The sequence below is a fragment of the Lampris incognitus genome, chromosome 2, assembly GCF_029633865.1.
Source record: "Lampris incognitus isolate fLamInc1 chromosome 2, fLamInc1.hap2, whole genome shotgun sequence".
Classification (NCBI taxonomy): Eukaryota; Metazoa; Chordata; class Actinopteri; order Lampriformes; family Lampridae; genus Lampris; species Lampris incognitus.
In genome coordinates, this window is record NC_079212.1 from 87,019,295 (window position 1) to 87,034,345 (window position 15,051).

At 50.2% G+C, this 15,051-nt stretch overlaps 1 protein-coding gene across 1 annotated transcript in view; it reads right to left on the reverse strand.

Moving 5' to 3' along the window:
- dip2bb (disco-interacting protein 2 homolog Bb) overlaps positions 1-15,051 on the reverse strand; it is an 80,351-nt gene that overhangs the window by 34,400 nt on the left and 30,900 nt on the right. The window contains exon 2 of the mRNA XM_056275470.1: positions 5,245-5,316. Coding sequence (XP_056131445.1) covers positions 5,245-5,316 — 72 coding nt within the window. The remainder of the gene's footprint in view (positions 1-5,244; positions 5,317-15,051) is intronic.

The following is a 15,051-nucleotide window of genomic DNA, read 5'->3' on the forward strand; positions in this document are numbered from 1 at the left end:
GCCTATAAAACGTGACATGTAAAAAATACATAAAGAAATATTAAAACAGGCCCAAACAACGACCAGAAATGAAAAACTACTAGAACGACCGCCACGGTGTTTAAACTCTATATTGTGTCAAGATAAATACCCAGTTGAGATATTAATGCATTACATATGTTAGTGTGTCTGTTAAGAAACTAACCGACACCAAAATTAACATTTTAACAACTTTAATACTACTTTTAAACAATTTAAAATGGCGGCTGTCCAACGCCTGTAAATACTGCAGCGCCTCGGTGGTAGTCATGGTGCGTCTGTAACCAGACATGTTGGACATCATCACACATCAAGTTTAGACTATTTCTCCCCACTGGAGGGCGCTAGTGTGTTCCTAGGACAGAGCAACGCACTTCACGAAGGAAATGACGCCACCAACACACGTCATCAATACTGACATGACGCGCACCATCACGCGCAAATTACGAGACGGTCATGTTGACCGCTCGTGGTCGTTTTAGGTAGATCTTATAACACATTTTATTTTTTTGCGCGATTGATCTAAAACTATTTTTAATGCAAATATATGCAACTTTAGGAGAATTACGGGAGTGGCAGGTCTGTATCCTGTTATGTATGCACACATCGACAGTGCTGCATTTGATTTGGTGCTGTTCTATTGTGCTGGGATCGATTGGTGATGCCTGCGGGCTCTGGGTTGTTTGATCGGGTCTGCCTTTGATGCTGTGTCAGTCTAAATAAAGAATGCCACGGAGAGGTTGTGTCGAGCGACAGCGCTGTGTCCTGACGTGATTTAAAAATACAATATTGGCGACGAGGATGGCTGATATCTCTCTCCCACCACCTGCCCCCTTCCTGGCATTACCTGGCGAGCCTCCGGTACCATGGACTCGCTGGCTACATAGTTTTGAAAATTACATCATCGCCTCAGGGCTCGACGACGTGAGCCAGGCTAGGAAGACGGCTCTGTTGCTACACCGCTTGGGAGCAGAGGGTCATCGTGTGCTCGGGAATCTAGGAAACGTCACAAACTTTGCCGAAGCTGTGGGACTTATGAGCACCCATTTCGCTGCTCCACAGAGTGCCCTCCTTCGGCGATTTATATTCCGTCAGCGACACCAACTGCCTGGTGAGTCTGTGCGGCAGTACGTAGCTAATTTGCGAGGGCTAGCTAGCTCATGCAAGTTTGGCGCGCTTCAGGACGAGATGGTTCGCGACCAGCTAATCGAACACACCAACATCGCAAAGGTGCGTGAGACTCTCCTGCTGGAAAAAGACGATCTGCTGCTGTCCAGAGCAATTACCATCGCACTACAGGTTGAGGGAGCAGCTGAGTGTGCTGCTATGCTAAATACACAGCAAGTGGCCACCTCCAGTCAAGCTGCCAACGACTCCTCCCTCTACTCACGGCTGCCCCTCGGGACGCAAGCCAACCAGAGCGAGGCGGGCGCCGACTCCACTGGGGACGTCTTGCAACCGCAACGACGGCGTTCTCGGCCCCGCCCTCAACAGTCCTGTGGTAACTGTGGGTCTCGGTCTCATGTTTCAAGGGCTCAGAACTGCCCTGCCCGTGGCCAGACATGCCGTAGCTGCGGTAAGCACAATCACTTCGCCAACGTCTGTCGATCTTCCCCGGCTGGGTCAGAGGGCCACACCCCCCCAGTCTTCAACCGCCGTCATTCACAAGGTGAGCTCTGGGCCAGTGTCATTCAAATCATGCACAGTCAACATTAATGATGTGTGCATCCCCCTGCTGTTGGACACCGGTGCAAGTGTGTCTCTCCTGAATGTTGATACCTACAGTCAATTTTTCGGTTCACTGCCACTGTCCGCACCCTCAGCTGTCCTCTGTGGGTATGGTGACTCCAAAATCGATCTGGTTGGCTCTCTCCAAGTGACTGTCCGCTATGGAACCAAGCTGGTGCCCAATGCAGTTTTTCATGTGGCACGCCGTGGGGCCAACCTGATGGGCCTGGACCTGTTCTCCGCTCTGGGGTTCTCCCTCTTAGACACAAGGGGGGCAGCAATCCTGACTGTCGCCACACCTTGACAGCAGAAGTGGCCATCGCTGTTTATGGGGCTGGGCTGCCTCTCCGCCTTCACCCATCAACCTCTCCTCAACCCTGCTGTGAAATCTGTCATCCAACCACTGCGCCCCATCCCGTTGGCTCTCCGTGATGGGGTCTCCGCCGAGCTGCAACAACTGCTGGAAGCTGGCATCATTGAACCGGTGGACGCGTCACCTTGGGTCTCAAACCTCGTGGTGGCTAAGAAGAAGTCGGGGGGCCTGCGTGTCTGCGTCGATCTACGTGCAGTAAATAAGGCAGTGGTCCCTGATAAGTATCCACTGCCCACCTCAGAAGAACTCACTGCTCAGTTCTATGGCTCTGAGGTGTTCTCCAAGCTCGACCTCAGACAGGGGTACTTACAGGTGCCCCTCCACCCCAGCAGCCGAAACCTCACAGCCTTTGTGACACATGCAGGAGTGTTTCGCTACACCAGGATGCCTTTCGGTCTCAGCTCCGCCCCTAGCTGCTTCCAGAAAATCATGGTCTCCGTGCTGGCTGGCATACTGGGCGTGGCCATTTATCTGGACGATATAGTGGTACACGGGCCCACCAGTGAAATCCATGACAAGCGCCTTAACATGGTCTTCGCAGCCCTGTCCAAGCACAAGCTAACTCTCAATGCTGAGAAATGTGTCCTCTCTGTGCCAGCCATCGACTTCATGGGGTTCCGGCTGTCAGCGAGCGGTGTAACTCCACTACAATCCAACGTGGACGCCATTCAGGCCATCCCTGAGCCCAGCTCGGCCGCCCAGGTCGCCTCCTTCCTGGGTATGACAAGTTACTACCTGAGGTTTCTTCCCCAGTACTCTGCGACCACAGCCCCCCTGCGCCAGCTGCTGCGTAAGGACGAGCCATGGGTGTGGTCAAAGGCATGCAGTGACGCTGTGCGTGATCTCACGACTCAACTGACTTCACCACCACCAGTGTCTCCACCCCAGTTCCACAGACGAACACTGACTGTGTGGAAAAGGACATTGTCCAAATGCTACACACACCCCTCCAGGCCACTGTCTCTCTGCAGGAGCTGAGGGCAGCCTCCGAACAGGACCCTGTCCTCTCCCAGCTCCGCACCTATACATCCAGAACGGCTGGCCTCACAAGGTCCCAGAGGAGCTGGCTGCGTTCGCCCGAGTCAGACAGGAGCTCTCCTGCTGGAACGACACCTGCGTGGCACGTGGGTTTTGCACAGTGGTCCCAGCTGCTCTCCGTGCACGTGTTTTGAATATTGCGCATGAAGGCCACCTGGGCATTGTGAAACTGAAACAGCGCTGCCGAGACCTGGTGTGGTGGCCGGGGATAGACAGAGATATTGAGGCTCTGGTGAAGGACTGTTCTGCCTGCCTTGTGAGTGGCAAGACTGGCCACCAGGCTCCCCCACCCCTGCAACCTCTCGCCTGGCCCTCTCAGCCCTGGGAACACCTGCAGTTGGACATTTGTGGTGAGATCCATGGAGTTCCCCACCACCAACGCTTCATGGTGGTCGCCTACGATCTACACTCAAAATGGCCTGAACTCACCACTTCCGGCACTGTGACCTCACAGATCATCATCGACTTCCTGGACTCTCTTTTCTCTCGCTGGGGCCTCCCAAAGGCCATCACCACTGACAACGGCCCTCAGCTGGTCTCTGCTGAGTTCACTGCTTATCTCGAAAGCAAGGGCATCCGTCATATACGCACTGCGTACTACCACCCCCAGGCCAATGGCGGCGTTGAACGTTTTCACCAGTCACTGAAGAACGGCCTCAGAGCACACATGGCCCAAGGGTGCTCTTTCACGCAGGCCATCCGTCACACTCTGCTGCACTATCGGGCCACACAGCACTCGACCACAGGCGTCTCCCCAGCCTCTCTCATGCTAGGCCGGGAACTGTGCATGCCCCTTGACAGGCTCCGCCCCTCCACACCTCAGGCACCTCCCTCTGGGGTCAGAGCCTCAGTCACTTGTCAGCAGACGCGGATGAAGCAACGGTTTGACCAGTCAAAACGAACCAGGGTGCCAGACATCAATGTGTCAGACTGGGTCAGGGTCCGCAGGCCCCACAGGGACAATAAAATGGCTTCATACTGGTCCTCTCCTCTCCAAGTCACCCGTCAGCTGGGCCCAGCCACTTACCTCCTCAGCGATGGCACTCGGTGGCACTCCAGTCGTCTACGGAAGGTGTCAGCTCCGCCACACACAGCTGGTGACACAACCATAGCCATTCCCTCAGCATAGCGAGACGCCCCGGGGCTTCATGCAGCTCCTACATGGGCCCCAGACATTCCTGGGCCTCAGCTTCCCCTGCCTTCTCCCTCCCCACCTCGGCCTGCCCAGCCTCAGGCCGCCCCGCGACCTGTTCGCACACGTTTACGCCCTGGCCACCTGGAGGACTTTGTGTCAACCTTTCATGTTTGAAATCCTGCCGGGGGGGGGGGGGGATGTTATGTATGCACACATCGACAGTGCTGCATTTGATTTGGTGCTGTTCTATTGTGCTGGGATCGATTGGTGATGCCTGCGGGCTCTGGGTTGTTTGATCGGGTCTGCCTTTGATGCTGTGTCAGTCTAAATAAAGAATGCCACGGAGAGGTTGTGTCGAGCGACAGCGCTGTGTCCTGACGTGATTTAAAAATACAATATATCCCCCCCCAAAAAAAAAACGTTATTAAACTTTGAAAACCCAAAACGGTCATACCCAGACCAGTTTTGGAGGTGTCAGGGTGGTTGGCGGAGCAGCCAAAGCCACATTTCACCAGTATTTGGCTGGCTGGTGAATGACCGTTTTCCACCTTGGTCAATGGCCACAGAGACTGTCACAGTCTAAATCTTCCTTGTGGTTGTGGCTGTGGCTGTGACTGTTACTGTGGCTGTGGCTGTGACTGTCACAGCCACTAGAATGAAGGGTCGAGCAGAGCAAAGATACCACTGAGGGGCAGCAGTGAGCCTTATCAGGTTTTTTTAATGGGGGATGGGATGTTACTGCACTACACTCACTCAATCGATGGGCCCCTTGAGCATCATCAGCTGACCAAAATATCAGAGTGATTAAAAGCGACATTCATAATGCACAACATATGTAGCAGGTTTTATGTCGTTACACACCGTACAGTATTGTCCTCGCTGCATAAAAGCAGGATGATAAAATGACAGAGTGCAAGGTTGTATAAATGCAGAGAGGGTGAGAGGCGCTTACCTGGAGTATGGATGATGTAGGGAGCCAACAGTTTGGTCCGTTTCTTCTCATAGCCCTTTTGCGTGATGTCACCTGTGAACGATGCAGAGACAAAAATTGAGGCAAAAAAAAAAAGATTGTGTACAAGATGTTTTAACATCTAATTCACAATTAGGGCTGTGCAAAAAAGAGATACAGCTCAGTATTGCGATATTTTTAAGATACTTTATTGATTTTACAGCCCCTCTTATTGATGCACAAAACGTTATTTCATGTTATAAACGGATTTCAGTTCAATGTGTTCAGTGACACGATAAGAATACTTAATATGCGCACTTTCTTTTCATATGATGTCATGTCATCTACATTGAAGTTCAGTGTTCAGTGACACAGTGTGTACTGTGCAATGCTGATTCGAAGATACATCCTAGGATGCGCTGGCACACATCATCAGTGATTGCTTCCTGAGGTCCTCGCGTGTTTTGGGTCTTTCAACATCATACACCCTCACTCAAGTGACCCAGCCAGGGTTGATTAGGCCCTGGCTTGTGTCCCAGCAGCATTGGCCCACAGATCACTCCTCCTGATCCAACGCCATCTGGAGGCCCTCTCTGCAGCCTCCATGGTAGACTCGATGACTCTACTTTTTGCAGCCCCAGTGATGCCGAGTGTAGAGCTTGCACAGTGAGCGGCCAGCAAAGCCTCTACACCCCACTTCAATTGGCCCATAACACGCCTTCCAGCCTCTCCTCCGGCACTGATCCACCAGCTCCGGGTACTTGGTCCACTTCCACTCATTTGCCTCTTCCATCTGGTCCACCCAGGGAACTGTCAGCTCTATAAGGAGCACCAGCTTTGAAGAGGCTGATGATAGCACCACGTCTGGCCTCAACGAAGCTGTCATAACATGGTCCGGGAGCCCGAGCTACCCCCCCCCCCCGCCAAGTCAACTTGCAGCTCCCAGTCTGATGCAGAGGTGAGGAGATTGGCTGCTGATCTGCACTGTGACTGAGGCTGCTCACCAGTCCTGACAAAAGGCAATGTTCCTCTGTCTGTGGGCTTGCTTGTTGTTGGCCACAGCTTTGGAGATGGCCTCTGCAACTGTCTTCAGCACCTGGTCATGTCGCCAGCGGTATCAGCCCTCCAATACCTCCCCCAGGGCTATTGGGCCGCTGCTGAGGACGTGCTCAAGTGAAACTTTTCCAGGGCACAGGGGACATGATGGAGAATCAATCTTGCCCCAGAGATGGAGATTTGCTGGGCTAGGTAGAACTTCATATACGGCTTGTACCATGAACTTGATCCACTGCGGTTCTGCCTGCCAGATACTTGCCCAGGATATCTTCCTCTCCAGCGCACCCTCCCACCTTGTCCATGCTCCCTGATGCCATATGCCCTGCTGCCACATGTCCATCATTCTGCTGGTTCTTTCCTTCTCGATACCTGCCCGCACCTCCTCCTAGATGGCATCTATCCTTGCCACTGGCCTTATCATAGCAAGGTTGTGAGATGGCTCCCAGCCCTTCCTGTCAAGTTTCCACCGTGCCCACCAAAGCCCTGTGTCTCAACCAAGACGCTGCTATCTCCAGGCCTTCCTGGGCTCTCCACTTCCTGCCTGTCTGCACCATAATGCCTGCTGATGCCACTCTAGAGTCCTTGGAGTCCCGAGAGAGCAGTGCCTCTCTTGTGGGAGAAACCCTGAACTCCTTGTTGAGGCTGCTGGTAGGGAGCTGGAGTTTGTTGCTCTTCCCATACAGTACTGCACTGCTAGGGCTGTGCAGCAGACTCAGCTGTCTCCAGAGGTAGCTATTGATCTTCCTCTCCAAGGTCCTCACTGTCGACAGGGTTACCTTGTACAACAGCAGAGGCCAGAGGACTCGAGGTAAGATGCCACGTTAGTAAATCCAAGCCTTGAACCTGCCAGGTAGACTTGTCTACTGAGCCGCATCTCAAGTTCCTTGATGGTTGCTTGGATTGCTGCTGCATCACTGAGGCTACAGTCAAGGAGCTTTCTAATAAATTGGAATGGAAATTTTGAATTAAAGAGTTTTGACTCCCCCGCGAACAGGCGCAACGACCGACCGAGGAGGCGCTAGTTCAGCGACCAGGACACATACCCACATCCAGCTTCCCACCCGCAGACACTGCCAATTGTGTCTGTAGGGACGCCCGACCAAGCCGGAGGTAACACGGGGATTCGAACCGGCGAGCCCCATGTTGGTGGGCAATGGAATAGACCGCCACACCACCTGAATGCCCCCGATGTGTCTTTTTATTGGAAGTGCAAGGACACGTCGACAAGAGAAATTTGCCAAATTCTGTCCATAGCGCTCATTTAGAGAATTATAGTTAAAATGGTGAATTGCATAAGTATTATAAAGTAAATGATAAGGATAAGAAAGTAAACGTCACATAAAAAGAAATAGGAAAGCACATATTTACATACAGTCACATGGACCCACAAACGCATAAAAAACTTAAACCCTATAAGAAGAGTCAGCATCTAACAACCCTATGCAATATTTCCTCACTATATTTTATCAATTTTCCAGCCCCTCGTATCAATACATACAAAACATTATTCATGTTTAAAACTGATTTCAGTTCAAGGTGTTGGGTGACACAATAGGAATCGTTAATATGCACTTTCTTTTATGATATCGTGGCGTCTGCAGTGCAGCTGAATTCAGTGTGTTCGGTGACAGTGTGCACTGTGCAATGCAAATAATGTTATGATAAACTGAAATGCAAATTTAGTTTTGACTTAATTTGTCTGCTGAGTTATGAAAATATAATGTGATGGACATTTTTGACTTCGCATGTGGTACACAGCAAGTTGTATTTTCAGGTATATTTTCAAAATTTTCAGTAAATTATGTATTGTATCACAGTGACACAATCATATTGTGACGCGTGTACCGTGATACGTATCGTATTGTGACCCATGTATCGTGATACTATCGTATTGTGACCATTGTGACCCATGTATCATGATACGTATCGTATTGTGACCCATGTATCATGATACGTGTTGTATGGTGACCCATGTATCGTGATACTATCGTATTGTGACCCATGTATTGTCATATGTATCGTATTGTGACCCATGTATCGTGATACTATCGTATTGTGAACATTGTGACCCGTGTATCATGATAGGTATTGTATTGTGAACCATGTATCGTGATACTATCGTATTGTGACCCATGTATCGTGATACTATCGTATTGTGACCCATGTATCGTGATATGTATCGTATTGTGACCCACGTATCATGATACGTATCGTATGGTGACCCATGTACCGTGATACTATCGTATTGTGACCCGTGTATCGTGATAAGTATCGTATTGTGACCCATGTATCGTCATATGTATCGTATTGTGACCCATGTATCGTGATACTATCGTATTGTGACCATTGTGACCCGTGTATCATGATACGTATCGTATTGTGACCCATGTATCATGATACGTATTGTATGGTGACCCATGTATCGTGATACTATCGTATTGTGACCCATGTATTGTCATATGTATCGTATTGTGACCCATGTATCGTGATACTATCGTATTGTGACCCGTGTATCATGATATGTATCGTATTGTGACCCATGTATCGTGATATGTATCGTATTGTGACCCATGTATCGTGATACTATCGTATTGTGACCATTGTGACCCGTGTATCATGATACGTATCGTATTGTGACCCATGTATCATAATACGTATCGTATGGTGACCCATGTATCGTGATACTATCGTATTGTGACCCATGTATCGTGATATGTATCGTATTGTGACCCATGTACCATGATACGTATCGTATGGTGACCCATGTATCGTGATACTATCGTATTGTGACCGATGTATCGTGATATGTATCGTATTGTGACCCATGTATCATGATACGTATCGTATGGTGACCCATGTATCGTGATACTATCGTATTGTGACCGATGTATCGTGATATGTATCGTATTGTGACCCATGTATCATAATACATATCGTATTGAGGACCTTGCCAATACCCAGCCATTTTTAATAGTCTAAAGATATTAAAGAAGATATTTGACCAAGTACATGCTTTTTGTGTACCCCATCTGCAGACTGATATATTTCTTTTCACATAAATGAAATTAGTGAAAATAAGTGAAATTGACTACAAATCGTAAAATAACATCAAAAACAAAGAAAATTAGCAGTTTTGGTGGTACACACTAGTGGGCATCTGAAAAACCAGATCAAATGTGTTATTTATGATTAGAACTAAGGTATTCTCGTGTGGTACTGTATTATTTGATTTTTTTTTACATTTTGATATACTTTATTGATCCCCATGGGGAAATTCATGCTTTGCATGTAACCCATCCTAGCTGTGTAGCTAGCAGCAGTGGGCGGCCACCGTGTAGCACTTGGGGACCGACTCCAGTTCTTCTTTCCATTGCCTTGCTCAGGGGCACAGACAGGAGTATTAACCCTAACATGCATGTCTTTTTGATGGTGGGGGAAACCGGAGCACCCGGAGAAAACCCACCACAGACACAGGGGGAACATGCACAGCGGATGACCTGGGATGACCCACAAGGTTGGACAACCCTGGCGTTCGAACCCAGGACCTTCTTGCTGTGAGGCGACAGTGCTAACCACTGGGTCACCATGCCGCCCAAGGTGGTAACCTGACAATTGAGCTATAGAACAAGAGCAGAACGGAACAGGGCGTCTAACAATACGATACAGCAAAACATGACAAAACAACGTTGCTGTGGACCACATGACTCTACAGTTACACAGCTACACCGCATCATTCAGGACTTAGTGAAAACTCATGGTAGTGGGCTCATGGTAGGAGGAGAGAGGATGGAAACACTCTACTGCGAATTATTCACTCGGGGACTGGGCTGCTCTTCTTCACGAGGAGAAATGGAAGAAGCAAACACTTCTATAAGTAATGCATGAATGGTACAGTTGGTCTCGCTCACTCACATGACTTATTTTTAGCTCGTGTGAACAGGCAGTTTTACTGCGGAAAGGGAAATCGAGAGAGATGGAGATGGGGGAAGGGCCAGCGTGGCATTAAATGAATCTCAAAATAAATACCCCTCCATCTGGGTGATTTTTACATGTACGTATCTTTCTCCCATGCTCGTACCACAGGTGCCACGGTCCACCAGCATAATGCTGAAGAGGTAAGCACCTTCCTGAGGTGGCCTGGTGGTTTGTGCACTCCATCATTCAAAAACGGCTGAAAGGACCTTGCTATTGCCAGCACCAGAGACACAGAAATACTTCATAAAGACATCACTGGGGGAAAAGTAGCTACCCGGTTAAGAGAAAAACGAGGAGCTGCCATTTAAGTCCTGCACGACCCATTTATACCGACTCCGAGACACAAAAGAGAAACAACTTGTTCTATTCTCCTGTGGCTTAGTAAACAGTTAATGCCATCTATTTTACAGTCAAGTCTCAACTGTACTGGAAGGCGTAAGGCCGTGCTTAGCTAACCTACTTTTCACTGTCACACAACCTTGGCCATCCTCGTGTCAGGGAGCGAGGGACATGGACCAGTGAACAATCTCAGTGTGGCGTGTGAGTCAGCTTTACATCAGGCCTCCTGGCTGCAGCTAGCCACCACCATCCTATGTTCCCTTAGCCCCGGTGGTAGCTCTAGAGGGGACTTGTCCTTTACATTAGGCCTCCTGGCTGCAGCTAGCCACAACCATCCTATGTTCCCTTAGCCCCGGTGGTAGCTCTAGAGGGGACTTATCCTTTACATCAGGCCCCTTGGCTGCAACTAGCCACTGCCACCCTATGTTCCCTTAGCCCCGGTGGTAGCTCTAGAGGGGACTTATCCTTTACATCAGGCCTCCTGGCTGCAACTAGCCACCACCATCCTATGTTCCCTTAGCCCCGGTGGTAGCTCTAGAGGGGACTTATCCTTTACATCAGGCCTCCTGGCTGCCACTAGCCACCGCCATCCTATGTTCCCTTAGCCCCGGTGGTAGCTCTAGAGGGGACTTATCCTTTACATCAGGCCTCCTGGCTGCAACTAGCCACCGCCATCCTATGTTCCCTTAGCCCTGGTGGTAGCTCTAGAGGGGACTTATGCATTCAGCTTGTGGCATAGTTTTTGTTTTCTTTTTTACATTCTGGAGGGAGCTACATCAAAGCTTCACCTTCCTCTTTACCCTGAGCACCCCCCTCTTCACTCCCCCTGCCAACAACCCCACCCACTGGCTGGCAGGAACTATTTGAGTTGCAGCGGGACAATGCTTGTGTACCCCACAGGCACTCCGTCTGAATAGTAATTAGTGGCCTATCTCTTCTCTCTCTCCCTTATCACATCTCTCTCGAATGTTTTCTCAGACAAACATTTTTACTCGTGTAAACACCTGCAAACAGATAAAGATACAAGCATATGCTGAACCGTGGGGGGGGGTAGTTAGGGGTAAGTAACACAGGAAAAAAAGATCACTGGCTATTTAATTTTTCAATGTGAATCAAGGCGATGACTAAACAATGACTCCAAATCCATGCCTGAGTGGTGTGAGGGTCTGGCTGCAGGTTTACCGCGGCCTACAGCAGAAGTGTTAGAGTCCAGGGCACAGGAAGACATATGGTTTCCCCACACAACCCCCACTGCTCAGCACAGTGCCAGCTCCAGCATACATTCGTGTTTGTGTGTTGATAAGCAAGTGTGTGTCTGTCTGTGTCTGTGTGTGTGTGTGTGTGTGGGGGGGGGGGTTTAGGAAAGAACCAGCTCATTTCTATCTGTGTAATAAACATCCTTCTGAACCCTCCCAAAGGGCTTCCTTTACCAGGAGACAATTGGCACAGTCAACCAAAACAGAAGCCATTCCTTAGATAAAAATAAACACACACATGCATGTATACACACATGCAAAACAAAAAACAAAACACACACACACTAACACGCACGGATAAATAGAGCCACAATGGCATATATCCATTCGTAACATATTATCTATCGTCCTGGTTTGGCTACATAATGCTGTATCAGTTAAAGAACTGAACCCCTTTTATTCTGTTTTCCCGTTCACACACACTTCCTGTCTGGAAGGATGACGTCACGTTCTCCAGTGTTTAGCCCCGTGTCCTCTGATACCATTTCCCTGCAAAATAATGAGGTCCCACCAAGATCTGGCCTCGGACTGCTGGATTCAGAGTCCAGGGGGCTGGCCATTACAGCATGGAAACACCTGCTGTCTGTCAGGTTCACGTCCTTCTTTGTGTCGTGGTTGTGTGGTCTGGGCCACGGTGAGCCTTGATTGCCCAGACCATCCCCTGATCAGCACTTCTGCTCACCTGCGTCCCATTTACCTGACTAACCATGACTGCCTCATTTACCTGACTGCCCCTGCTGCACTCACCTGTTCCTGCCCTGCCCTGCCTACCTGTCCCTGCCCTGCTCACCTGTTCCTGCCCTGCCCTGCTCACCTGTTCCTGCCCTGCCCACCTGTCCCTGCCCTGCCCTGTTCACCTGTTCCTGCCCTGCCCACCTGTTCCCTGTTCCCAGATTGACGAGCGTGTTCCTGCCCTGCCCTGCTCACCTGTTCCTGCCCTGCTCACCTGTTCCTGCCCTGCCCACCTGTTCCTGCCCTGCCCTGCTCACCTGTTCCCCGTTCCCAGATTGGCGAGCGTGTTCCTGCCCTGCCCTGCTCACCTGTTCCTGCCCTGCCCACCTGTTCCTGCCCTGCCCAGCTCACCTGTTCCCCGTTCCCAGATTGGCGAGCGTGTTCCTGCCCTGCCCTGCTCTGCTCACCTGTTCCTGCCCTGCCCTGCTCACCTGTTCCTGCCCTGCCCTGCTCACCTGTTCCCCATTCCCAGATTGGCTCTCCAGCAAGTTACATAATCCCCCTGGTTGCCCACATACACACTCACTGACTCTCGGTAGCCAGGTGAGCCACGTCTTGTCTCTGGCCTTTCTTGCTGCCTGAATCTACATTCCCGCATTTTGAGTGTGTTTATGTTAATAAAACCTTGTTCTAGCCCAGTCTGTCTCCCCCGTCTGCATCTGGGTCCTCCACTCCGGCTCCTGGCACGACACTTTGCTGCTGAACATTGTCAGTCTGAGCTTCAACACATCATCATACCTTTCATACAGATTTTCAGTGGGGTTGAGGTCCGGACTTTGACTTGGCCACTCCAAAACATTCTCATTTTTGTTGCTGAGCCATGCCATTAGCTGATGCGTAACTTGATATGTACAACTTGAACCTTTCCGCCCGTGTGCTGGGAGATGCAGGTGGAAGTGTGTGGACAGTTGTGTGCATGTGGTTGACATTTATCCATGGTTAATCTTGCAGGCAGCACCAAAAATGTGCTATTGTCAATAGCACACGCCAACAAACAGGAAACTGGTACGACCACTGCAGCAGAAACCGGAAGTCAGTGGACTACAGCTGTGCACAGAGCCGGTATGGAAGGCAGAGCAAACCAAGGCAGACAGTCCAGAGGGGAAGGCCAGGCAGTGTGAGGCAGCCCTCAGTAGCATATGACATCACAACAGTTTGGCTCCGAAAATTTGATTTGGCGCCTAAGTACCTTGGGTTTAGGAGCCAATAGCTCCTAGATAGTACCCCCCCCCCCAAGCCCTGCATACATTAAGTATCAAGATAGCCACCCCCCCTTTAAACAGACAAAACCAATCCTTTATCAAAGTGCCCCCTTCCATCCCCGTCGAGATAATGGGGATATACGTCTCTTAGTCAGGGGCGTTAATATGCATAATGAAATCTACCACCAGCTCTTTCATATTACACATTTTCACACTACAGCTTCTGTGAACAATGTGGTGGATGAATATTGTATAATACTGCACTATATTCACTACCAGAATAATCATTTTATGCATAACCAGAAGGCGTAACACAGTCTCGTGGATGAGGACAGAATTATTAAACATAATGCTGTTATGACATGAACGCGAGGGCAGCCTACTCACTCAAGTAAAACACAAGACCTGAGACAGGAGCTCTCGAACAGTTTCAAAACACATGTGGTATGAGAAGATGGTTTAAATATGCAGGCCGAGGGCGCCCGGGTAGCATAACGGTCTATTCCAATCGCCTATTCGAACCCCCGTGTTACCTCCGGCTTGGTAGGGCGTCCCGAAAGACACAATTGGCCGTGTCTGCGGGTGGAAAGTTGGATATGGGTATGTGTCCTGGTCGCTGCACTAGCGCCTCCTCTGGTCGGTCGGGGCACCTGTTCAGGGAGGAGGGGGAACTGGGTGGAATAGCGCGATCCTCCCACGCGCTATGCCACCCTGGTGAAATCCCTCACTGTCAGGTGAAAAGAAGCAGCTGGTGACTCCACATGCATGGGAGGAGACATGTGGTAGTCTGCAGCCCTCCCCCGGGTCAGCAGAGCGGGTGGAGAAGAGACCAGGACGGCTCGGAAGAGTGGGGTAATTGGCCAAGTACAAGTGGGGAGAAAATGGGGGGGGGTATGCAAGGCTGATAGCTACAGTTTAAAACGTGATTGTAGATGTTTGAATCCCCACCCCACCCCACCCCACCCCAACACCAGGACGGTTGTCCCCACCACCACCACCACCCCCCCTCCCGCTTCACAAAATCAACCTCTGACAGCACACACCCACAAACAAGCTCGCCCTGCTCTTTACACGTCCCCCATTTGCCCTCCCTTCTTCCGCCTGTGGTTGTAAAGTTGGTTGTGAGCTGGGCGCGTCCAACACAGGTAAGAGTGAGACGGGTCTCATTCCATTAACTCGTCTGACTGCCAAGTAGGTAAGAACTGGGAGTGACTGGACTCTCTCTCTGTCTTTCTCTCCCCCCCCCCCCT